Raw genomic sequence first — 26,216 nt, forward strand, 5'->3', positions numbered from 1 at the left:
TTACCATTCCTATTTGCAAAACTCCTAGAAAAAACGGGGAGATAAAGTAAAAAATGCATTGTTCAAAAAGGCTAGAAATGCCAGATAGAGACAGCTCTGAGAGAATGTTCTTACCTTTTTCTCTCTGTGTCCTACTGTCTGTCAAGCAGGCCTTGGCAGTTCCAAGTGCAACCAGCCACTTTTGCCTCTCAGCTGCGCTTCTGGCTTTCAGATAGAAGTACTGCTCTCCAGGAATAATCAGATCCATCCGAGTACTATCTGCATGGTGAACTAGGAGCAACACAGATTAAAGTCACTGAATTGAAACCCTCCGGTTTCTGAGTCAAAACCCTCCAGTATGGTGCATGCTTTCCCTCACACCCACGCAGCCAACCCATCCTAACTTTGCAACAGAAAAATACTGGGATTCTTGCAAATGTATGGGGAAAACTTGAGGTCAAATAATATTAGAAAGCTAGTTATCAACAGTCAAAAAAAACTTTCCAACTTGCCATTTTGTGACCCAGGCTAGTGAGTTTAACCTGTGAGCCTCTGGGGGAAGGAATGTTCCATGCCATGAAACAGGAATCCCTTCCACTTTAACAACAAAAGAAAAAAAGAGCAATGCTGAATTCTCAGTCATGTCCAGCTGGCTACAATACAGTGAGAAAGAAGTACAAAACAAAGGGAGGGAGAGAGAAAGAAAAAAAAAATGGAAGAGGGGATGTGGTGTATGACACGTTTATGTGATTTATACACGTGCGGGATGGTCGGTAAAAGGGAACACTCTCTCTGCTGTGAAAGGCAGTTTTGAGGCAACCTCCTCCAACAAGTCTGTATCTCTGTCCATCTTTCAGTTTTCCTACCTATAGTTATACCTCAATTATGGTCACTAGTCTGCTCACTCCTAATGGAATAAGAGCTGAAGTGCAGAAGTTTGTTCATGATTTACACCATCACAGTGGATTTTCTTGCTTTAGATCTGTGCCAGGGAAGATTTAGCTGGACCTGTGAGCCCCTACACCATGGCTCACAAAAGAAATTGAAGTGTTATGCCAACATGCAGCATGCCCATCATACTAGATGGGCATGCTGCACACAAAAGTTCTTGGAATGCTTTGTTCTTTATTTAAAGTTTAATAGAGGTTATATTCATGTTGTGCTATGGGAGTGGAAGGAGGAGGAGAAGTCATGATACAATACATGTCAGATCACAAAAAATGATATTTAAGAACCATAAGGGAGTAAGGAATTAGAAGAATTTTGCGCAGGAGGTTCTGAAGTTCCTTAGTTACCTTGAATTTCACACACGGCCATTTGGATGCTTCCCTTACAACCCTTCCAGGCATCTTCCTGAGAGTCATAATATGACAAGATACCGCCACAGAGAAAAAACCATCGAGGCTGCCAGCCTGCAAAGCAAAACTGCATTTCTCAGTGATTTAATCTTTCATAGAACACACATTTCTTTAGTCCAACAACGATGTGGATTTCTTGTGGGAATCTATACAAGGAAAGCCCAAACAGGAGATACTCAAGATGGTTAAAGGTCAATTAACCTCATTTCCATAGAGATTTTTACTGAGCTTTACCACAGCAGCCTTTGGCAGCAATTACAGGCCTTTCCTACAGCCCAGCTGGATTCGTGAGATGCAGGTGAAAATCAGACAAGAACATTTAGTGGAAGAAATTATCTGCAGGAATGGCCCCCCGCAGCTCCCAGTGGGCATGGTTTGCCGTTCCTGGACACTGGGAGCTGCTAAAGGCTGTGCCTGCAGACAGTCAAAATCAGCAAAGTGTCTCGTGGCCTGCAATCAGATTACCCTGATGGGCTGCCCACCACTGCTCTAACATGTACGTGTTATTTTGAGGGTCTGGCATTTTTAAAGCATCCAAAGCAGGAACAGTGGAAGGTCCATAAAAGTGGGGGGCCACCAGTGCCCAAACTGTGGCCCTGTCCCCACCTGCTCCCTTTCCCCCCGAGGCCGCACCCCCTTCCAGAGGCCCCGCCCCCTCCCATCGCTCACCCTTACAGCCGGTAAAAAGTGGGAGGGCCATAGCTCACTGGCCCCCCGATCCAAAGTCCTCTTGGCCCCTTTAGTTTATGCAGTTACTTCACATGCCAATGGAGAAAGGAATTTGTGGTCTCACATATACTAAAAGTAGTGGAGATGCACAGGAAGGAGAGTACTGCACGTATACCTTCTCTGGCCTTTCATTTTAGAGGACAGTGTCAGTAAGCAATTTATTTGTACTGTTAAAGGTTAATATCAGGTACCATGTTTACTTTTACTTCTAACAGTATTGATGTAAAGAAGTTAGTGTGGCCAATCCCAAGAGTTCAAAAATCATGAGCCAGAACCCCCAAAATCATGAGGGTTTGTTTGTTTTTGTTGGTTTGTTTTAAGAAATAAAAACCAAAAGACCATCCATTACATTTTTAAAAATCTGCTTACCTTAAACGCATACAAAATGGGTATGCAAAAAATGCAGGCCCTGGCTCTCCTGTCCACCTGCTCCCCCTGAGAAAAGCTCCTCTCCCTCCCACTAGCTGCCTTCCCACTGGCAGACTCTTCAGTTCCTCATTGGGCCCTGGAAGGCTCCCACAGTCCCCCTAATTCAGCCCTGGCAGGCTCCTGCAGGCAGCCGCCAAAACCTACCCAGAACACATAAGGGGCCCCAGTGCTGTGGCCAACCTGCAGACAAGTGGTACTTAACTAATCTTAGGTTAACTAATCAGCCTCTCATGGCAACTTCCAACTTATCTGTGTATGTGTGTGTATATATATATATATATATAAAAAAATCTTCTTATTATATGTTCCATTCTATGCATCCGAAGAAGTGGGCTGTAGCCCATGAAAGCTTATGCTCTAATAAATTTGTTAGTCTCTAAGGTGCCACAAGTACTCCTGTTCTTTTTGTATATACTTTAAGTCACTCATTTAAAAAAAATGTTTTGTAACGTAGATTATTCACTTCCTAGGAGCCCCTGGAAACCTCTTCCTGTGTTTTCAGTTCTGAGCAAGTGCAAAATTTCAAAACGGCAAACTTGGGAAAAAAAGTAAAGGAATTAGTTCGGGAAGTGGACTGCACTGAAGAACTCAAGGATATGAATCTTGGAAGCGGCTTGCAATTACTTTAAATCAAAGTTGCACAAACTATCTGAAGCCTGAATCCCAAGCAAGGGGAAAACATTCGTAGGGAAGAGTTGCAGACCATGCTGAATAAGCACGCGTCTCAAACAGGTTATTAAGAGAAAGGAGAAAGCCTACAAGGAACAGAAGATGGGATAGATCAGCAAGGAAAGCTTCCTCTTGCAGGTCATAAAGTGCAGGGGAAAAGTGAGAATGCCAAAAGCCAAGCAGAGATGGACCTTGCAAAGGGAATTAAAATCAACAGTAAAAGGTTCTATAGTCGTATAAACAAAAAGAAAAACAAGGAAAGAAGTGGGACCGCTAAACTATGAGGATGGGGTGGAGATTAAAGATAATCAAGGCATGGTCCAACACCTAAACAAATACTTACCCTTATTAAAAACTGAGAGAAATGAGGATCTTAGGGCTAGTGGCAGGGTGGCTAAAGGAAGTAGAAATTACCACATCCAAGGTGGAAGTCAAGCTCAAACAGTTTAATGGGACTAAATTGGGAGGATGCGGGAGGTTGACAGATAATCTCCATCCAAGAACATTAAAGGAACTGGTACATGAAATTGCAAGCCCAATAGCAAGGATTTTTAATGAATCTGTAAACTCGGGGGGAGGGAGGGTTACACCCCATGACTGGAGAATTGCTAATATGGTACCTATTCTTAAGAAAAGGAGAAAAAAGTGATCCAGGAAACTACAGACCTGTTAGTTTGACCTCAGATGTATGTAAGGTCTTGGAACAAATTTTGAAAGAGAAAGTAGCTAAGGACATAAAGGCAAACTGTTATTGGGATAAAATACAACATGGTTTTGCAAAAGGTAGATTGTGCCAGAGCAACCTGATCTTCTTTGAGAAGATAACTGATTTTTTTAGACGAAGGAAATGCAGTAGATCTAGTCTACTTGGATTTCAGTAAAGCATTTGATACAGTTCCATGTGGGAAATCAGTTAAATTGGAGAAGATGGGGATTAATATGAGAATGAAAGATGTATAAGGAACTGGTTAAAGGGGAGACTACAACTGGTCAAACAGGAAGGTGAACTGTCAGGCTGGAGGGAGGTTATTAGTGGAGTTCCTGGGGGATTGGTCTTGGGAAACTTAATGTTTTTATTAATGATCTTGGCACAAAAAATGGGAGTGTGCAAATAAAATTTGCAGATGGCACAAAGTTGGGAGGTACAGCCAATATGGAGGAGGCCTGGAATATCATACAAAAAAGATCTGGACGACTTTGAAATGGAGTAATAGAAATGGGATGAAATGGAGTAGTGCAAAGTGGAAGGTCATGCACTTAAGGACTAACAACAAGAATTTCTGCTATAAACTGGGGACTTAGTCTCCCATGTTTAGGAAAGGTGAATTCAAACTGGAACAGGTGCAGAAAAGGACTAAGATGATCCGAGGAATGGAAATCTACCTTATGAGAGGAGACTGAAAGAGCCTGACTTGTTTAGCCTAACTGAAAAAAGGCTAAGGGGAAATATGATTGATCTCTATAAATACATCAGAGGGATAAATACCAGGGAGGGTGAGGAGTTATTTAAGTTAAGCCCCAATGCTGACACAAGAAAAAATGGATATAATCTGGTCATCAACAAGTTTAGGCTTGACATTAGAGGAGGGTTCTACCTATCAGAGGGGTGAAGTTCTGGAACAGCCTTCCAAAGGGAGCAGTGGGGGCAAAAAGCCTAACTGGCTTAAAGACTGAGCTTGATAAGTTTATGATGACTGCCTACAATGGCACGTAGCCGATCTGCAACTGCCAGCATCAAATATCTCCAACAGCTGGTGATGGGACACTAGACGGGGAGGGCTCTGAGTGACCACACAGAATTTTTTCCTAGGTGTCTGGCTAGTGGGTCTTGCCCATGTGCTCAGGGTCTAACTGATCGCCATGTCTGGGGTCAGGAAGGAATTTTCCCCTGGGTCAGATGGGGGGAAAAAAAAAAATCAAGTCTCTGCCATTCTCTGAAGGGGTTGACGTCAACTGGAACGGCGCATTCTCAGCACTCTGAAAACTCAGGCACCAGGTGTCTTAAGTTCAGCACCCAAATTTAGGAGACACTTTTGAAAATGTTAGCCTATGTATTTAGAATCTGCCTCTATCAGTTAGTGTTCTTTGAAGTTTTAATTAAAAAAATGAATTTATTAAGATGCAAGTTTCAACGTAATATGATGGCATTAAAAAAAAAAAAAAAAAAAAAGGTGATTTAGAACTTTATATTCAGCCTGAAATTTGCTGTTCAGTTTTAGGTCTTGGCATATTAAAATCAGACAAACGGAAAGGTATTCAGGCAACAGCCGTAACGCTTATTGGAGGGAATGACTCAAAGAAAGATTCAAAGAGATAACTATATTTAGTACAGGTTTCAGAGGAACAAGCCGTGTTAGTCTGTATTCGCAAAAAGAAAAGGAGTACTTGTGGCACCTTAGAGACTAACCAATTTATTTGAGCATGAGCTTTCGTGAGCTACAGCTCACTTCATCAGATCTGATGAAGTGAGCTGTAGCTCACGAAAGCTCATGCTCAAATAAATTGGTTAGTCTCTAAGGTGCCACAAGTACTCCTTTTCTTTTTATATTTAGTACAGTGTAGCATGATTAACCATGGCAAGTATCTGAAGGGTGTATCATTTCAAGGAAGAGGAATAATTTAGGGGTGGTACAACAAGGTATAATTAAGAGTTATAAAATTAAATTACAGGAACATTTACATACCAGGAAAAGGTCTGAGAGCAAGCATTAGACTGCAGCATAGCTTTCCTAAGGGAAATGGTGGAAGTTACTTCACATGTAACTTGTTAAGAGACTAGGTAAAGTGCGAGAAAAGGTACTGCAGAGAATAATTCTGTGCTTGCATACGCATGGGCCAGTCGACGTAATCAGTACTTGCCATCTCTGATTTAGAAGACTTTTTAATCTAAAAGTTAAGACACGAAGACTCTGGCAAGCTGATCTCAAGTAAAATACTTCTCATGTTCAAGGTGTGAAGTTAATTGAATTTGAGTAGAAAGAACATTTGGAAGTACCAAGCTATTACCAACATAATTAAAGGAAGATGCTTCCCATCTTCAGCATATACTTCGTTATGGGCTGTTTATACTCCATAATAAATGGTAATTTACTCACCCTATAAAAGTCTTGTCTGAAATCAGGCTATTTTTTTTTTTTACAAGTCAGTCTCCTAAGACTCAGCAAAAGTAACTTCTAAGATGTAAACTAGGTCTAAGACAAACATTGGGCTATGGCTCTATTTCAGACATATATGTAAATCAGCTTCCAAAGCACTCAGGCTCAAATCTTCAAAGGATTTAGGCACCTAACTCCCATTGCTGTCAACAGGAATTAGTTGCCTAAATACCTTTGAGGATCTGAGCCTCAGTGCACCACCACTGTGTACTTCATCTAACCTACTCAAACCAACTAATACAAAAAGAAAATGTCTTGATTGTTGTCAGTCAAGAATCAAACTGGTGCTGTGTATGTCAGCACGGTGTTTCAGAATCTATGTCAGCTCACATTTAGTAGGTCTGATTCACATTAGATAGAAAGACCTGGTCTAATTTAATGGACTCAGTTCCTGGATCACATCCTGTTCTATCAAGAGATAATCACACACATTCTTTGTGTCCTCAGACAAGTTCCTTCTCTATGCCTCCAATATTTAATACCTCCCTCTGTAGGTGTTTAGAGAGGACTAGTTAGAGTTTCTAAAAACCCTGTGAAGGTATAACCACCTAGTATTCGGTTTAATAATTCAGTGGAAATTGTGCAGGGCTTCCCACTCTCTCAAATTGGCAGGGTGAGGGAAGACAGGAATGGTCTCATTGTTCACACAAGTAGTGTGACCACATGATCCTGCCTCTGTGTTCAAACCTAGTAAATGAGAGTCTATATATCCTTTTATAAGGTGTATATACTTTGCTTGCATGGTTTTTGCAGGTGTATCCATTACATCAGCAGTTGAGAACTGGGCCCAAACATTTGTATGATCTTTGATAAACTGGATATATGGGAGAAGGAAGTTTTCAGGGGAAAAAAAAAAACGTACAACGTTGAAAATTAAAATACAGTGGAGGAACCACTCGTTAGGACATTGGAAAAACTTCAAGGCAAATTTCATCTTCTCTCATGAGTGTCAGTGATAGAAACATTACCACTGGAGATGATGACCACCAGCAGACTCCATCCTCTGCTATCTTTAGGAGAGAAAAGGAAGGCACACTTTTTCAAATATTTTAAATAAGCTTGCTGTTTCCATGAATGTCTCATATGATCTTGGACCATATGAAACAAAGCATTACAGATTCGTGGTATAGAAAGATAGAAAAAGATTTGAACAGTTATGCACTTTTATATCTTTGTTGTACTCAGGGTCCCATCATATTTTGCACACATTTTATATATAATAATATTTACACTATGCAACACATCTAGTTTGGATAAAGCAGTGGAACATGTACTGGAGGGCAAATTCCTGTATTAGCAGAGGTAACTCTTTTCTCCATCTCTGATGTCTGATTTTCTATGAAAGGATAGTCTGCTGGCTCTCATGTCACAGTTCTACTTCTCCTCTTCTTGGAAGCAATCAATCTGTAAATGCCACACCCCACTCCATGTTTGTTCAGCGTTGTATTTACAGTTATGCACTTTACAACGTAACAGGAACTTGTACTGTTTGGTACATTATACCCATTATATATTGCCTCTGTAGCACTACATTGTTTATTACAGAAACACTATTCACAACTGAAAATTTACTCAGCATTTTACAAATACAGAACAAAAATACTTCATAGTCCTAACGAAAACTTGTCTTATGAAAGGAGACTCAGGGAGCTTGGCTTTTTAGCCTAATTAAAAGAAGGTTGAGGGGAGATATGATTGCTCTCTATAAATATATCAGAGGGATAAATACCGGAGAGGGAGAGGAATTATTTAAACTCAATACCAATGTGGACACAAGAGCAAATGGATATAAACTGGCCACTAGGAAATTTAGACTAGAAATTAGACGAAGGTTTTTAACCATCAGAGGAGTGAAGTTTTCGAATAGCCTTCCGAAGGAAGCAGTTGGGGCAAAAGATCTATCTGGCTTTACGATTAAACTCGGTAAGTTTATGGAGGAGATGGTATGATGGGATAACATGGTTTTGGCAATTAAATATTCATGGTATATAGGCCCAATGGCCTGTGATGGGCTATTAGATGGGGTGAGAGCCGAGTTACCCAGGAAAGAATTTTCTGTAGTATCTGGCTGATGAATCTTGCCCATATGCTCAGGGTTTAGCTGACTACCATATTTGGGATCGGGAAGGAATTTTCCTCCAGGGCAGATTGGAAGAGGCCCTGGAGGTTTTTCGCCTTCCTCTGTAGCATGGGGCACGGGTCACTTGCTGGAGGATTCTCTGCTCCTTGAAGTCTTTAAACTACGATTTGAGGACTTCAATAGCACAGATATAGGTGTGAGGTTTTTTTTTGGTAGGAGTGGTGGGTGAAATTCTGTGGCCTGCGTTGTGCAGGTGGTCAGACTAGATGATCATAATGGTCCCTTCTGACCTAAATATCTATGAATTTATAATTTAAGTAATAACAAAAGAAGAGGCACTGATGAGACTGACCTGTGAAATTCAGTAGCAGGGCCAGGGTTTGGCATAGCCACTAAAGAGAAAATTACATCACCATCTATCACAGTCTCCCTCTCTGTGTGGGCCCACTGGGTACTCAGACTTGCTAAGTCTTACACGCCTAGAGAAGGGAGACGCCCTCATTCTGCATTAGTTTTATTGAGATTTTCAAAGCATCTCCCTTCTTTATGAAAATGGATTTTGATTCAGGTGTGTTTCAATTAGTTTGTTTCATTTTGTGTTTTAAAGTAAGTCTGGATCTAGCTGAATCCTGATAGATCCTGCAGATTTTTGGCCACAAGTCCCATCAAACTAGAGAACAAGTCTGGCTGTTCCTACTGTACCAAGAAACTCAAATCCTGACACATCCCAGAGTATGAGCACTGTAAAAACCTGGATTGGCCTCAGTTTCCTAAACAGACAACAAGTCTAGCTGCTCTGAGTGCACTAAAATATTCTGTCTTTGGCATATCACAGTACATGAAAACCCAGATCTATCACCTACTGGAGCCCTGCAAGTTTTGGCCCTCATTCCCCAAATTCCATGGAATGAACAGAAAAAAAGTGTAGCAGCTCCTACAGCACCAAAAAAAAATCATAGACTCTAATGTGTCCCAAGCAATGCAAAAACCTGGATCCAGCAGGATCATAGCAATTTTTTTGCTGTTTCCACATGGCAATTTTGAGTCTCAGATTGTAAAATCCAAATAGAAAACAAATGTAGCTGCTCCTATTTCAATGGAAAAATCTGGACCCTAATGTATCCCAACTCCAAACCTCTCTCTTATATGAGAGATGCCACAGCAATTCAGTCTTTTTAATATATGTATCCTTTGAACAACCTCGTGAGGTAGACAAGTACTACTGTCCCCATTTTACTGAGGGGGAATTGAGGCACAGAGGGACAATAGCACTGGAGAAACATCTCTCAGCTGGATCCTGCCAATTTTCAACCCAACCTCCAAAAATCTGTCTAAAGAGAGGAACAAGTGTAGCATCTCCTAGTGCACCAATAAACCTAAATCAAGTTGCTATCTAGTGCAGTAGCACAAGAACACGAATCCAACATCTGGATCCCAGAGGATCCAGTTTGGGATTAAACAGACAAACAAAAAACACAGACAACCAACTAATCCTAAAACTCTACTGGCTACATAGAGAAGAAATGCAATTGGTCAAATTTAACTGAAAAATTCAAACTGCAAGGCATCACAGCTCAGTACATTTTTTTGGCTTCAAATTCCCAAACTCTACCATCAAAGTAGACAACAGCTGCTTCTACCAGAAAACAGCTACTTAACCAGAAAAATTCAGGCCCCATCACAATCCAGTGCAAGAACACCACAAAAACAAAACAAAACACAAAAAATCCACATACCTGGCACTTGGGTTTTATCAGTTCCAGCTATGTTTTAGCCACAGATCTCTAGATTTTATTGCATAAATGGAGACAAAGCGTTTCTACTTCACCATAAAAATCTGCACCTGGTACATCCTGGCACCAGGGAAAAATCCAAGTAGACCAGGATCCTGCAGGTATTGCCTATTTTTTTCCACTTAGATCCTCAAAATTTAACTTTGTAGATAGACCTCATGTTGTGAACTCTCAAAATTCTATTGTGAATCTCACATTATTTGGAGTTTTTCTTAAAGCCACAGTTTCTGGACCACCATAAATACAACAGATTCAGCTTTTTTTTTTTTTTTTAAATGTATAAAAAGCGTTTGGCCCTAATGGTTGCTGAAAAACACTGGAAAATGTGACCCTAACAGCTCAAAACTCAAGAGGGAAAATAAAAAGATTTCAAAACTAAATTAAAAAAAAAAAAACCTCCTGATTTTTCAAGCCAAAATTATTATTTTTAAGGGGCCTGAGTCAGAATTTTTGAATGTTTGGGGTTAACAATTCTGTAGACAGCATGTGTCCCTTCATATCAGAAAAATCCGATGAAGTGAGCTGTAGCTCACGAAAGCTTATGCTCAAATAAATGACAGGTTTCAGAGTAACAGCCGTGTTAGTCTGTATTCGCAAAAAGAAAAGGAGTACTTGTGGCACCTTAGAGACTAACCAATTTATTTGAGCAGGAGCTTTCGTGAGCTACAGCTCACTTCATCGGATGCATACCGTGGAAGCTGCAGAAGACATTATATACACACAGAGACCATGAAACAATACCTCCTCCCACCCCACTGTCCTGCACAAGTACTCCTTTTCTTTTTGCTCAAATAAATGTTAGTCTCTAAGGTGCCACAAGTACTCCTTTTATTTTTGCGAATACAGACTAACACGGCTGCTACTCTGAAACCAGATAAATCTATGTACATTGTATTTTAATGAAGCTACAATAAACAAAACTTAACCTCTTGACTTTTCTAGATACAGCCTAATTTTATACCAGAACACAGAAATGGGACCCATCTCATCTAGCAAAAGTAGATGATCGCATTATGTGTAGTTTTAGTCAATCAGCTCTTGACTGAGATTTCCAAAACAGTCTAGAGGATTTAGCTCGTCCATTAATTTTAAGCATATTTCAATGGAAGATGTGTATTTAAATCCTTGAGACTGTTATGTAAATCTCAGGGCACCAGCTTTAGACTGGGGCTGGGCTGCATCCAGATGCAGATTTTGCCAATAAAGTTGAGGCTGCTACAATGGCTTTCTATTTAGATTGTACATTTTGGAGTTTGTGGCTAAAGACAGCCAAGATCCACGTGGACTCCAGTGCCACACCTGGATTTTTACAGCACTTATGGTCTGGGTTATAGGTAAGGCTGGCAAGTCCCTTATTACTAGGGATGTTCCTTATTTTTTCCCCATCTCTGTACAACAAATTCAGGAGTTAATGAGTACTGCAAAAATCAGCAAGAAATACCTCTGGTGAGTGTAGGTGAGTATTACTGCTTATTATTATGATTAATGAGGATAATAATAATAGCAGGAGGATGGGAGAAGCAGGGGTGCTAAGAAAACAGTCTCTTATTTTTAAGATACAATGCTGGCAGCCCTAGGTATCCGGGTCTATTGGTTTTGGGTGCCATAAAATAGCAACATTTGTTTTTGCGGGGTTTTTTTTGCATTAGAAATACAAGGCTGTACAACCGCCAGGATCAAGGCTGTACCAGTTCCTGGATCTTTATGGTGAAGTTGGTACCCTTGGTCTCCATATATGCAATAAAATCTAGATGTCTACGGCTAAAATACTGCTGGACCCGACAAGACCCGGGCGCCAGGTATGTGTTTCTGTGGAATTCTTGCACTAGCTGGGAGACAAACGATGTCTGGGTCCACGTGCCAGACTCAGGGTTTGACAACACCCGTGCTCGCTAGGGTTCGGTTTTCCCGATTCAGCGGGAGCGGCTAGCCTGGCTCTCCCGAGGGAGAGGGAACGATTGGGACCCCTACGGCTAGAAGTCAGCAGGATCCAACACGCTCCTTTGTCCCCCAAAGCCACTCCCGCACCTACAGAATCGCGTCCCGGGTGAACACCACCCCCGCCCCGGCGCGCCCAGGCTGCCCCGGGCAGGCACGGCTCGCGGGGCTGGAGGAAGGGGGGAAGGCACTCACCGCTCAGATAGTTGGTCCACTTGTATAGCACCCCCTCCATGGTGGCAAGGGCCGCCCCATCCAGCTCTGCTCGGGACAGGGGAACACCCCCCCCCTCTCCCGCCCCCGCGACCTTTTAAGCCGTCAACCACCCCCTGCGCCCCACCGCCGAGCCACCGACACCCAGGGCCATCCTGGGGCTTGTTTCAGGCAGACCCGCACTACGCTTCTAGCGCACAACCAAAGCCTTCCGCATGCCCCAGCCACCCCCCCCCCCAAGAGCCACCACGTGAGCAGCGTGCGCGGACTCGGGAAGGGAGCAGATAGAACACCCAAAGGCAGCGGCTTCCGGGAACCAATAAGAATGCGGCTCCGGCAACAGCGCCACCCAATCGCAGGCGCACGGGAGCCGATTCAATTGTGTGAGGATTCCAACAAGGCCGGATTGTCCACGAACGTTCTCTTCCGGGAGCACCAATCGTTTTCTCCGAGCGCTGATCGGCGCTGGCTGTCGGTTGGGCGCGGGGGGAGGGGGGAAGACCGACAGGTCTGCCTCCCAATAGATAGCGCCACTTTATGGCTCGCCCCCTCGGAGAGAACCAATCGGAGAGAGAGGAGCCCGGCTCCTGTGGGCTGGGGCCGCCGGCTGAAGTTGTGAGCCCGCTTTGGGGTGAGTTTTGCCACGTCTGCGGGCTGCTGCCGGGGAGCGATGAGCCGAGGGTGGAGGCGGCGGCTCCTTCCTCTCCCCCCGGCACCACCCACCTCGGCAGGGGGCTGGAGCCCCTGGGGAGCCCGAAGCCCGAGTCCGTTCCAGCGAAACCTGCCGTAAGTGCCCCGCGAAACTCCGCGCCTGGCCGCGTCGCTGGGCAAGGAACGACCGAATCCCCCCGTGCTGGCGGCTGCGAAAAGCGCCGAATGGAGCCGCCCCAGGAGAAGGCGCGGTGAGGGCCCTTGCTCCCTGCTGTACGAAACCCCTTTACGCATCCCTCATCCAGGTGCTTGTTTGTTTTTTTCTTTTTCTTTTGGAGGCAAATAGCCTTTGCTGTGACTCGAGGATGAGGGTGGCCTGTGGGGCTCCCCTTTTCTGTGTGGTTGTTACCTGTGTGACTGGGGCTCTTATCCCAGAAGCAGAAGTGAAGATTGAGGTGCTCCATAAGCCATTCATTTGTCAGAGGAAAACCAAGTGGGGGGATATGCTGTTGGTGCATTATGAAGGCTACTTGGAAAAAGACGGTTCAATGTTTCACTCCACGTAAGTAACTCTTTCAAGCAGGTAAGATAAATACATGTAGCTAAGAGATTAGGTGCTGGCTTAAAGCTTTCTTGGCAATTTTGGTGATCTTTAAAAAAAGATTAGGTGTGGATAGTGATTGCCTAAGCTCCATGGCACTAGGATATATGTATAAAACAGCTAAACCCCATCAATATATCCGTACCCCAATATACTCATTTTAACAATAAAGTGTCCCTCATTAATTCCTTCTCTTGCAATATAACTGATGGAATATACTTGTTTTTAAGGATGTGATCTGTGTTTCCGCGCTTCTTTCCCCCTCACCCTCACTTCCAATGAAGACCCAAAAATAAAACTAAACATCCAAATTGCTCCACACAGACAGACCCTCATGGAACCCCTTGAAGGATGGTGGCCTTAAGCAACTGGGTTTTTTTTTGTTTTTGTTTTTTTACAGGGAGTGGGGGCGGCTGATTCAGGTATTGGCCTCAATCTTGCAAATATAGGTATGAGTAACTTTATGCTCATAAATAGTCTTGAGTAACTCAGTGGGGCTTCTCATGTGCAGAAAAGGACATCTGATTATAGAACAAGTTTCCAAAGGAGATTGGGCCAATCCAGAATCTATCTCTAGGAAACTGTGCAGAACCTTTCACTTTAAAAAGTAATTTCCATTACAGGAAAAGTGATAATTGCGACATTGACATCTTCTATCTAAACATCACTCTTCCCCTCTCCTCCCTCCCCCCATCCCTGAAACTAATCAACCAAAAAAAAAAAAAATCTGTTTCTAAACAGACATTTTATCCCCAAAAGGGAGAAGAGCCAGAAATTCCATGAAATCAGCTTCACTACTGATACTGAGTTTACATGAAAGTCAGATGCTATGGCGATGAGGAGCAATGAACATGCTTAAATGTTTGCAGGCTAGGTCCAAAATATGTTTTCTACAAGAGGTCCAGCTAGTACAGACTGCTTGTTCTTTCTTTACAGATCAGTCTAAACTAACGTCTCTCACCAAATAGTAAATTTTGACCAATTATCTCTTACAGATAAAGGAATTTTATTAATGTTTGTCATTCCCTCTAACAAATTGTTCGCTGATGACTAATTTCTGTATTTTTTGAAGTGTCTTCTTTCAGTATCTGGTAAATACAGCTGGTCAGAAAAATCAGCTAAAAACAATATATCTATGAAAATGGTGACAAATTTTCACAATGTTTTCAACCAGCTGTACTGGTTAAGAAAGATTCTAACTGCACAGGTCTGAAGTGCTTAGATGTTTAAACTAAACAAGATTGGGCCTGGTCACTATTTGGATGGGAGACCTTGTAGAAAACCTATATGCTATATAAAGTGGTTTTTGAGGCACTTTTTTATACTGTAGTACTACAACTCATATTCCATCATCGTACTCAACAGCACTGAGCTGCTAGCAGTGACTTCTGAATAATACCTAAAGTAGAGGTCCTGAGTCTTGTAGTTGCTAAGGCACCATTTCAGCGAAGTACTTAAGCATGTTCTTTATTTGAAATGTGCAAGTGTCCATTCAGATCTAAGTATTTGAACATGCACTTAAAGTTAAGCACATGTTAAGTCCCATGGAAGTCAGTGGGATTGAATTCAGTCCAATTTTATTGACTTTAATTTTTTCTAAACATTTTGTTAAATATGACTGTGATTAGTCACGTGCTTAAGAGCATTGGATTGGTGTCTAGGAATCCTATGGCATGCTGTACAGTGGTTATCGCCCTGGTGTACTAGCCACATTTCAGTTTGGAAGGGAGGGGTTACATTCTACCTATCTAAACTTAAAGTTCTCCCTGAATCCATTTACTTCCTCTGTGCTAAACTTACACATCTATTGTGTAGTGTTGTTGGCTCATATTGGCTTCTGTGAGTTTCTACCTGACATGGTTATTTCAAAAGACAAACACAGTTAACACTTTTAAACATACTACGTATTTTACAATCTACTATCAAGGTTCAGAAACAAATCTCAGCCTTTATTGTCTACCAACTAATCAATACATCAAATCAGACTGTGTGTTCTTAACCGTATGATTCCATTTCTACAATGATCAGTAACTAAACGGAAACCAGTGATCAGAGATACAAATTATTAGATTTGCTGCTTCCAGCATAAAAAGAAAATGTGCTGGCTCTAGCCACCGACATTTTCATGTGTAGGGTGAGGTTTTGTTTTTATTTTTAATTTCACTGCTTTTTTCTATGCTTTAGAAGTGCAAGGTCTAGGTCTGTTGTCACTAAAGAGGTGCCAAGTTATTATTGAGGGGTTTAATTCTGTAACTCTGCAGTATGAGCCTGTTCAGCTTAGGATATGGTTAATCTTGGACATACTAAACAGTTTAGGGACTAAAATATTTTGTTCCATTTTTTTCAGCCACAAGCATAACAATGGTCAACCTATGTGGTTTACACTTGGCATAAAGGAAGCCATTAAAGGCTGGGACAAAGGTTTGAAGGATATGTGTGTAGGAGAAAAGCGACAACTAACTGTTCCTCCATCCCTTGCTTACGGAAAAGAAGGGAAAGGTAATACTTTAAAATCCTCCTCAAGCTCAATGCATTCCTAAACCTGTATTGTTACCTCTTTTGTCCTAAGTAGTTAACAGATTTTTGAGGTCTTTGTAGGTTGTTTCCCTTAGGAAGAGAAATTGATAGGAGTTAGACATTTCTTTGATGCAATCCTCCTTCTTTAGAAAGAATGTACATAAAGTCCTGTTTTCCTGAACACAACAGGAATCAAGCAGCAGGAGATCTAAGCCTCTTTCCAGCCAGCATTCAACCCAAAAACTCTCTCCCTTAGCTCTTTCTCAATGTCAAGTTCTTCTCCGTCTAGCTGTTGGCCTTCCTTGCTGCCTTCTCAGTATGCTTCTATGGCAAGTGTGCTGATACACACCTCCAATCACATCAGTCGTCTGCCTCTCTGTTTGTTAGACCACTGGGAAATCCCAGCCATTGCCCAGGCTTGTATATGGTCTTGTATTTGAGAAGGGGGTTTCCATTGTTTCAGCTATTGCTAAACAAAGAGGCATTTAATTGTTCCACCATTTAGCCTGCCCTGAATGGAAGTCAGCTATTGCACTTCTTCAACAAGGTGTGGTGTGACTGACCAGACCCTAGCACAGCTGTATGTATATCCACTGTAAAGACTTGTCTCTGTGCTGTAGGATTGATTTATCAGAATTGGTGGTGGTAATGTGGCTCTGCCTCACTTTATCAAGCTTTAGCAGTGATTTTTCACTTTCCAAGATGGTAAATACTTCCATATGTCTTGTTGGGACAAGAGAGTGCAAACTGGAGATAGCTAGCTGTTAGGCTACAACATTGTGATTTTTTTTTTAAAAAAAAAATCATTATTTGAACAGTTAATAGGGCTAAGTACTTGCATCACTGTGGATTGTCTGTCATGTGGATCTAAGGCAATGTGTGACCTTTAATACAGATGGAGTAAGTATTCTCTGAGGAAACTTAACTCTCCTACTATGCCTTCTCATAATACAAAACTAGTTTAGGAATTGGGAATACTTGACTCCATATACTGTGTGTGTGTATTCTGGCAAAACTGGAGGAGCAAGAGGTGGAGGGCAACTAAACACATTTTCCCTTAAAATAAAACTTTCAATTATAGCTTTCTAAAAGCACTGTGTTTTGTCTTCCAGAAATGATGCAAGAAGCAAAGCAAGCTTTTAGCATGTAATTTAAATTAATGCATCTTGGCTAGTCTTTTGCCAGCAGGACAACCATGGTACCTAATTCTCTACTACCGTGCCCAGATGTAAATAACTACACAAAAAGGATGTCAAATGCTACCATTTTCACTTGGTGCCACTTTATGCACACTTATTTAGCACAAGTGTAAATAATTAAGAAACAAGGCAGTGGTGAGCTAGCCCCCAGACTTCTAAGGAAGAATTGTCAATCCATACAGTGCGACTTTATTTTGTATATTTAAAGGCCTGTTGTAGAATTAAACAAACCTGCCAGTTGCCATAAGAAATGGTTTGCTCCAGAAAACTTTTGTAAAGTGTGTGCCTGCCTACGGCTCTTTCAAATAATACACTCAGCAGGTATGTGGAATAACCGGTCCATTTTCTTTCTTCATGCTGCCTTCCCCAATGCACACATGCTGTCCCCAGGCCCTCCATCCTTGGTGCTACCCTTGTACTCTTTCCTGTAACCCTAAGAAGAATCACTGCCCACTCACTGTCCCCTTTCAGTTGTATTCCCAAGACTCACTACTCACTTGCACATGCTAAAAGGCTGTTAGCATCTCTCTTACTGAGCTTTCTGGAGATCATTAGCACCCTATCAGGCAAGTAGTAGAAGAGATGACCTGGAGGAAACTGTTTCAGAGCTGTGAGGATAGTGTTGGGGGCAGGGGGCTGTAGTCTGGGGAACAAAAGCAAGGATGTGTATTCTGCTTCTGTAGGCTTTGCACAGCAGTCACAAAATAAAGTGGTGTGCCGAAGATGAAAATGTGCTTTTGATAGCTGTGTGCCTCAAATGTTAATCATGTTAAAATGTTAATCATTTAAATTATCTTACTGACTTACTAACCTAAATGCTAAAAGATAAAATGGTGATAAAGCCAGTGTGTGATAAATTTAAAAATTCCAACCATTTTGAGCCAAAAGTGGACTGCTTTCTGTGTCTCCATCAGAAAACGAGCAGCCTATTCAAGCATCTAAAATGAAGTAATTCACTTAGTGCATGTACACTGAGCACATAGGTCCAATCAGATTAACCAGCAACATATTTAAAAGGTTGGGATTCTGCGCTGCAGCCCTAGAGCCAGCAATGAGAGGATCACCCCAGCATAGAGCAGTCCTGTGATACCTTTCCTCTGCTGATGATATAGGGAACATGGCCAGGGCTTTCTTAGGCTCTGGCTATCCTCAGCTGCCCTATCTGCGACCCTTTGGTGCTGTCCACAGTCAGCCTAATTTAAATCCCCATTCAAGATAGGTTTCAGAGTAGTAGCCATGTTAGTCTGTATTCGCAAAAAGAAAAGGAGTACTTGTGGCACCTTAGAGACTAACCAATTTATTTGAGCATAAGCTTTCGTGAGCTAGAGCTCACTTCATCGGATGTACAGAGGTGATCTACGCTCTGCTGCCTGAGGCTGACCGATCCAAGGACCTTGTCTTCCCAAAACACTTGATGTTTGTGGATTGACTTAAATGCATACCTGTCTCCAATGGTAAAGTTACACATATGTTTCACTCTCCGCAGGATCAGAGGCCACCTACAGTTTGAATGGGTCAAATCCATACCTTCGCTCTACTATACATACAGTAATCCTTATTAATTCAGTCACCAGCAATCCTAAACAACTTTAATGAAACTGGATTAATAGAAGACTTTGCCCAAATATTGATGGATTTTCTAAGGTACTGAATGTAACGCTTAATTTGTCTCAATGTTTAACATCTTTGGTAGGAAAAATTCCACCTGAGAGCACGCTGATATTCAACATTGACCTTCTAGAAATTAGAAGTGGACCAAGGTCTCATGAGTCATTCCAACAGATGGATCTTAATGATGACTGGAAGCTATCCAAGGATGAGGTGAGTGTGCTAACTAGCTACACTCTTCCCTTTCATAAAAGGTTGAAGTAAAATCTGATATTTGTCAAGAAAGGGTCTAGTGCACTATGGCTTGATCTAGCTAGTGCTAGGAAAGGGCCTTGAGTCTATAGATACTGCTCACGTGCATAGGTGCAGGATGGAGGCCTAGGTTAACATAACATGAGAACAGCCATACTGGGTCAGACCAAAGATCCATCTAGTCCAGTATTCTGTCTTCCAACAGTGTCCAATGCCAGGTGCTTCAGAGGGAATGAACAGAACAGGTAATCATCAAGTGATCCATCCTCCTGTCACCCATTTTAAGTGTGGTTTGCACCACTTAGAATGTTTATATTAATTTGTGTGACTTAGAACTTTTTAGAAGTTAAAAAATTACTTTAAACCTTTGTCAGAGGTTTTTTGTACCACAACTTGGATTTCAAATCTTACTGCTGTAACACCAATATCCGATGGCACTTCATCATGTGACCTTCCTGAAAGGACAAAGCATTCAACATTGTTCGTCCTCTGCTGGCCACTCTTCTAATTGGGACTCTGCTTTAATATAGAACTTAATGGTGGAAAGAACTGTAGGTTTCAACACTTAGTTTTATCATCTGTGTTTAAAGAATATTTAAGTGGTGGTATATTTTATTTTACACTGAAAATCAAAAACTCTAGCCAGGCAGGCTTCTGCATGTGCAACAATCCTGTCCTGGATCTCTCCTGCTATTTCAGACTTGTTCCCTTCCTATTGAATTATACCAGTGTGTACTAGCTATACGATGTATCTTTTGTGATGAGCCAAAATATCCATTAGGGCAGGGGTTCCCAAACTGTAGGCCGCAACACAGTCCCAGGTGGTTGACTATGGGTGGAGTGTGGGGGCATGAGGGTTGTTGCTGCCTTGCTCCCCCAAAATTTTATATATTGGTGGAGTGGCAGCTGATGATGGCCCCCACCCAGGGCCAGAACAGCCCAGTGCCCTATTGGGTGGCAGAGGGCGAAGCGGAGCCACTGGGCAGAGGGCGAAGAGAAGGGGCCGCTCCGAAAAGTGGTGATTCCCCTGGTGGCTGGAGGAGGCCAGAGGGTTCGCGGCTGTTTCTGCTCTGAGCCGCTGCACCCTGCAATCTGTATCTGTTGGGAATCCTGGAGTATAAGCCCCATAGCCCCCCTAGGGCTGGGCTTGGCGCTGCTGCTGTTACCTTGATGGTCCTGATCACGACATTGTCCAGGTGGTAACAGATGGGCTTGGCCCGCGCACCTGCCTCCGCCTGATGCTGGTGGTTCCCAAGCCCTCCCTTGTTCCCGGGCAGTCGGAGCGTGTGAGGCAGGCCAGGGTGCTACGTGGGTGACTGGTGCAGGGCTGTCGGGTGATGAGCTCAAGGCACTCAGCATGTTGCTGAGGTGGAGGCTGGCTGTGGCACCTGCCTGGCCCATTCGCCCTCTCACTGGCCCTGGTCCCTGCAGTGCCCTCTCCCTGATGGTTGCATGTTAACAGTGGGCCACAATGCCTATTGCAGCTGCACAGCTGGGCCTCAGGGGAAAAAAGTTTGGGAACATTAGGGAGCTAGGTGAGACCACTAAACTCCTTTTTTGTTTTCAGTCGAGGACAGGAATTAGAGCTGAAAGACTGATCCAGTTCACTAATGCACCGTGTTAGCCAGCCTTGCAAATTATCAATATATTAATGCCTATTGACTTACCATAACAAATGCCACAAAGCAGTGTATTGATGTGGATAAGAGATTTTAAAACCTGGAAGATATGACCCATTGGCTTGGTGTTAATTCAATCCTAAACAAATTTTGGGTATTGTAGGGTAAGTCATCTGTAATTACCTAATTTACAATATCTTTCTACCTCAGTAGAAGGTTATATGGTTTAGAACTCTCAGGATTTAAGATGGATAAACTTCAAACAACTGAATGAGGATTGAGTTGTCACTCAGAATAATTAAATGTACTAGTCTGCATAGGTATGTTCCAGCAGTGAGTTTAAGTAATTTTTAAATGCATGTCTCATACGTAAGATTTTTATTGTGGGGTTCTTCTGGTGTCAGAATAATTTTTTAATATAGTGATTTCTGTTCCTGCAATAAATGCTGGTAGTGGACAGTTTCCCAAATACATTTTGGTGTGGAAACTCAACCTAACAAGTTGATAAAGATCTGAGGTTGATTTCTTTTCTTTTTTCTTTTTGGTTAGGTGGATCTTATACTGTCGTCTGATATTTGTGAGCAAGAGAAATTATTTTGCTCTCTAAATAACTGGAAGCCAAAAATTTCCATTCTTTAGTTATATTCACTTTACAGTACAGACAGACAAACTTAAAGGACACACTTTCATAGCGCTTTTTCTGGCATATACCCTAAAGCTATGATGATTTGTGCCTACTATTTTTATTGTCTTTGATACCAAAGACCTTGCTATCTTCTCTGAGTTAGGCTGCAGAAATCTATCAGACAAGCTTATATCCTTAGTGACAATGGGAAGTAGTTATTTATTGTCTAGTACACCCATAACAAATATGATAGCTTTTCCTAGGCCTGTTTTCAGAGTAACAGCCGTGTTAGTCTGTATTCGCAAAAAGAAAAGGAGTACTTGTGGCACCTTAGAGACTAACCAATTTATAATAAATTGGTTAGTCTCTAAGGTGCCACAAGTACTCCTTTTCCTAGGCCTGTCTCTTCTCCATTAACTGAATTTTAATAAAGCCTTATGATTAAAACTATTATGGCTGTTGATTAATCGTAGTTAACTCACGCGATTAACTCAAAAATTAATCGTGATTAAAAAATGTAATCACGATTAATCAGTTTTAATCACACTGTTTAAAAAAATAGAATACCAGTTGAAATGTATTAAATATTTTGGATGTTTTTCTACATTTTCATGTATTATTGTATACTGTGTTGTATTTGAAATCAAAGTACATTATTTTTTATTACAAATATTTGCACTGTAAAATTGATAAACAAAAGAAATAGTATTTTTCAATTCACCTCACACAAATACTATAGTGCAATCTCTTTGTCATGAAAGTGCAATTTACAAATTGCTAGACAAACAAGTTTGTTTACATTTACAGGAGATAATGCTGCCCTCTTCTTATTTACAATGTCACCAGAAGTGAGAAGAGGCATTTGCATGGGACTTTTGTAGCCAGCATTGCAAGGTATTTACGTGGCAGATATGCTAAACATTCATATGCCCCTTCATGCTTCAGCCACCATTCCAGAGGACATGCTTCCATGCTGATGATGCTTGTTAAAAAAACAATGCATTAATTAAATTTGTGACTGAACTCCTTGGGGGAGAATTCTATGTCCCCTGCTCTGTTTTACCCACATTCTGTCATATATTTCACGTTGTAGCAGTCTCGGATGATGACCCAGCACATGTTCATTTTATGAACACTTTCACTGCAGATTTTACAGAACGCAAAGTTACCAATGTGAGATTTCCAAGGATAGCTACAGCACTCGACCCAAGGTTTAAGGATCTGAGGTGCCTTCCAAAATCTGAGAGGGACGAGGTGTGGAGCATGCTTTCAGAAGCCTTAAAAGAGAGCAACACTCTTATGCGGAAACTGAAGAACCTGAACCACCAAAAAAGAAAATCAACTTTCCGCTGTTGGCATCTGAGTCAGATGCCGAAAATGAACATGTCGGTCTGCACTGCTTTGGATTGTTATTGAGCAGAACCCGTCATCAGCATGGGCGCCTGTCCCCTGGAATGGTGGTTGAAGCATGAAGGGACATATGAATCTTTAGCACATCTGGCACATAAATATCTTATGATGCCGGCAACAACAATACCATGAGCACGCCTGTTCTAACTTTCAGGTGACATGGTAAACAAGAAGCAGGCAGCATTATCTCCTGCAAATGTAAACAAACTTGTGTGTCTGAGTGGTTGGCTGAACAAGAAGTAGGACTGAATGGATGTGCAGGCTCTAAAATGTTACATTGTTTTATTTTTGAATGCAGGTTTTTTGGGTACATAATTCTACATTTGTAAGTCAACTTCCATGATAAAGAGATTGCACTACAGTACTTGTATTAGGTAAATTGAAAAATACTATTTCTTTTGTTTTTTTACAGTGTAAATACTTGAAATAAAAATATAAAGTGATCACTGTACACTTTGTATTCTGTGTTGTAATTGAAATCAATATATTTGAAAATGTAGAAAACATCCAAAATATTAAAAAAATTAATCGCACTTAATCACACTGTTAATAATAGAATACCATTTATTTAATCACTTGACAGCCCTAAAAACTATTAATCTCTCTTGCCCAACAGGTGAAAGCATATTTGAAGAAGGAATTTGAAAATCATGGAGCACCAGTAAATGACAGCTATCATGATGTTTTGGCTGACGACATATTTGATAAAGAAGATGAAGACCGTGATGGATTTATATCTGCCAGGGAGTTCACATACAAGCATGACGAGCTGTAGAGAAGCCTGGCAGAATTTTCTGTGAAGCAACTTATAGTGTCAAGTTTTGTAACATTTTTGATTCAGTGTTTGGCGCTGACAGTTTCTAATGGAACAGAAGAAACACTTTGTTTTTCATATTCAAAAGATTGTCTGTTGATGATCCAAAATGTTTTAACTATTTTTAGGTATTTTTGTGCAGCAGTTGAAAAGGTTTATGCAGTAATAGTGGTTTTCGTTGTATGAACCCTTATTTTGTATTAACTTATTTTGCATTATGAAACAAAAACTTGCCATATAACAAACTTCCTAAAAGGAAAATCCAGTCCTTTATCGGCCTTGCATTTCCTTCTTCTGTGCTATATATATTTCAGGTGACACTCTCTCTCTTTAATAATACAAAGCTTGTTTAATTTTAAATCAGTGACTTCAGTTATATGGCATTATTTTCTTTTGCAAATCTGTGTTTGAAAAGCACAAAAAAAGAAGTGCCAACTAATTTTTCTGAAGCTGTCAAAAAGAGGTACACTACAAAGGTGTGACATGTTATGAGCCTTCTCAGCTGTAGCAATATAGTGTAATCTACATGGGACAGAATAAGAAAAATTACTGTCTTCCCCTGGTTTATTTTTATAAATATAGTAAGCTTCTTTAGTACCCCAACAAACCAATGATTCATTTTATATTTATTTCAGTGATATGCGCTAGAACCAGGGTAGGAGTTAGATGTTGCTAGTTATTTTTGCTATTTATTTGAACTGTCAGTTATTAACATTCCATTTGGGTTGAGGAAGGAAGGGATATGTGTACAAATATCTCAAAAATAGCAAGTTATAGCACAACACCTACCCTTCTAAATGGAAAACTTTCAATGCTAATAAGTATCTTATGCATTGGAATTAAGAAACTTGCATTGATGCAGAGAGACCATGTTTTCTTTGACCTACTAAATATGCCTTAGGCTGAATGCTCAAGTTTCAAGTTGCTTAGCTATAAGGGGAAAAGGTAGCCTGAGAGGAAGTGAAGTGGTCACAAGGACACCCGCATTGGTTCAATTCCTGTCACTACCTTAAATAGTTTTGAGGTTTTTGCTTTGTCTTTTTTACATTGCCCGTGGAGTGGGAAATCAGTATTTAGAGTTGCAGAGGTGTATACTCTACAGTGCAGTATGGTTCTTGCAGTATTTCATGAGCGGTACAAAAATAAATTGAAGATCAAGTGTGCTGAAATTTTAAACAATAAAGTGACTTAGAAAAATATGTTCAAGGCATGAACGTCTTATTGTGCTACATTGTCATGGAGCAAGTGGAAGATCTTTCTTTTTTTTTAACATTATATTTACTTGCTTGATATTGCTTAGTCTGTCTTGAGGAGTTAAACCAAAAGGAGCTCTTAGGAAGAGCAATCAGGAAACAAAACAATGGCCACTGACAAGAAAAGACTTCATGGGAGTTAAGGGAACTGGGCTATCAGTTGGGAAGATGCTGCTTCCAGGGGCCAGGCAAAATTGCACACCTGGTTCACCAAGGCTCAGGTCCTAAGATAAAAGGGGCACTAAACAATTACAATCTTTCTTTAGAGAAGGAGGGGGCTTCAGTGGTCAAGGGCTGTTCGTGAAGAGCAGTCAGACTGGGATGCAGGCCCAGTGGAATGTCAAAGGCAGCTAAGAGTTCCAAATAAGACCTAAGCATGCAGAGTTTCTGTAGCTTTAACCCTTTTCTCTGCTCTTGGGTGAACAGATAAATTGTCTGTTTGGAAGGAGCTGTTTAGAGTCTCACTTTAATCATTCAGCTGCTGGTTACAGGATCTGAGGAAAGCTGCTTGCAAGTACCAATTATGGTTGGGTATCTTGTGTTAATATGGCTGGAAACAGTGTCTAATTTCTACTGTACAGCTAATTGAAATCATACTTCTCAAATAAACATTGAGAGTCCACATTGAAACCAATACAGCTCATTGTCCAGTGGTGCAAAGAATCAGCAAAATCATTTTAGCTGCAGCTGGGCAGTTGAAAATTCCTCTGCTGTCAAGATATGTGGATTAGTAATATACTTCTGAGGATGTATCAGTGTGATAAAATGAATATGTTGCCCATTATTTTCTATTGGCACCAAGAAATAGTATTTTTCAATTCACTGTATACAAGTGCTGTAACTGTATGGCACTTGGTGCCGTACAAAGTTTCCCTCTTCCTTTAATGTTAGTTACATTGGCTGCATCTGTATCGCAGACACAATGATCCTACTGGTAGTATAGCCTATGGATTAACTAGCAGGTGCCGAAGGTTTCTGCAGCAGTCTATGTATTCAAAATAGAATAAAGAGTCCAGTCTATCATTTATTAATCCATATAATTTCAGCAGTAGTGAAATTTCCAAAGTATGGTAATTTATATTGTAAAGTAAACCATAAACTCCATAATGAGCTAATCACATTCCAGGCCTCTAAAGTTGACCTGAAAAAATGAAAAGAAATGTTTTGTCCTTTTAAACATTTCTATATGATATATAAAGAAAAACTAATAACACACTGTGAAAACCATCTATTTCTTAAAGCTTTTGTTCCATAATAAAAGTGTCTATATATTGCAGGATGTGGGGTGGAATAACTCAAAGAGACTTAAGATTGAAAATGTGCT

The 26,216-nt window shown here is 41.2% G+C and overlaps 2 protein-coding genes across 6 annotated transcripts in view; one reads left to right on the forward strand and one right to left on the reverse strand.

Moving 5' to 3' along the window:
* PLEKHA8 (pleckstrin homology domain containing A8) overlaps positions 1-12,413 on the reverse strand; it is a 33,968-nt gene extending 21,555 nt beyond the window's left edge. Inside the window, exons 1-4 of one of the 4 annotated variants that reach the window (XM_073333586.1) lie at positions 12,326-12,374; positions 1,275-1,404; positions 492-576; positions 115-270 (exon numbers count right to left, since the gene is read on the reverse strand). In XM_073333586.1, coding sequence (XP_073189687.1) covers positions 115-247 — 133 coding nt within the window. In that variant the 5' untranslated portion in view covers positions 248-270; positions 492-576; positions 1,275-1,404; positions 12,326-12,374. Of the gene's footprint in view, positions 1-114; positions 271-491; positions 577-1,274; positions 1,405-12,325 lie in introns of all 4 variants that reach the window. The other 3 variants (XM_073333583.1, XM_073333585.1, XM_073333584.1) reach the window with 3 other exon arrangements.
* A 318-nt stretch (positions 12,414-12,731) lies between these two features.
* Positions 12,732-24,838, forward strand: FKBP14 (FKBP prolyl isomerase 14). Of its 2 annotated transcripts, XM_073333596.1 has the most exons (5): positions 12,732-13,556; positions 15,943-16,094; positions 19,005-19,132; positions 23,124-23,199; positions 23,442-23,526. In XM_073333596.1, exons 1-4 carry the CDS (start codon positions 13,360-13,362, stop codon positions 23,166-23,168), a joined length of 522 nt encoding a protein of 173 aa, XP_073189697.1. In that variant the 5' UTR covers positions 12,732-13,359; the 3' UTR covers positions 23,169-23,199; positions 23,442-23,526. The 2 variants fall into 2 exon arrangements, with proteins under 2 accessions (XP_073189697.1, XP_073189696.1); XM_073333595.1 differs by lacking the exon at positions 23,124-23,199 and having other exon boundaries at positions 12,744-13,556; positions 23,442-24,838.
* The last annotated feature ends 1,378 nt before the right edge of the window (positions 24,839-26,216 follow it).

Source organism: Lepidochelys kempii, chromosome 2, assembly GCF_965140265.1.
Source record: "Lepidochelys kempii isolate rLepKem1 chromosome 2, rLepKem1.hap2, whole genome shotgun sequence".
Classification (NCBI taxonomy): domain Eukaryota; kingdom Metazoa; phylum Chordata; order Testudines; family Cheloniidae; genus Lepidochelys; species Lepidochelys kempii.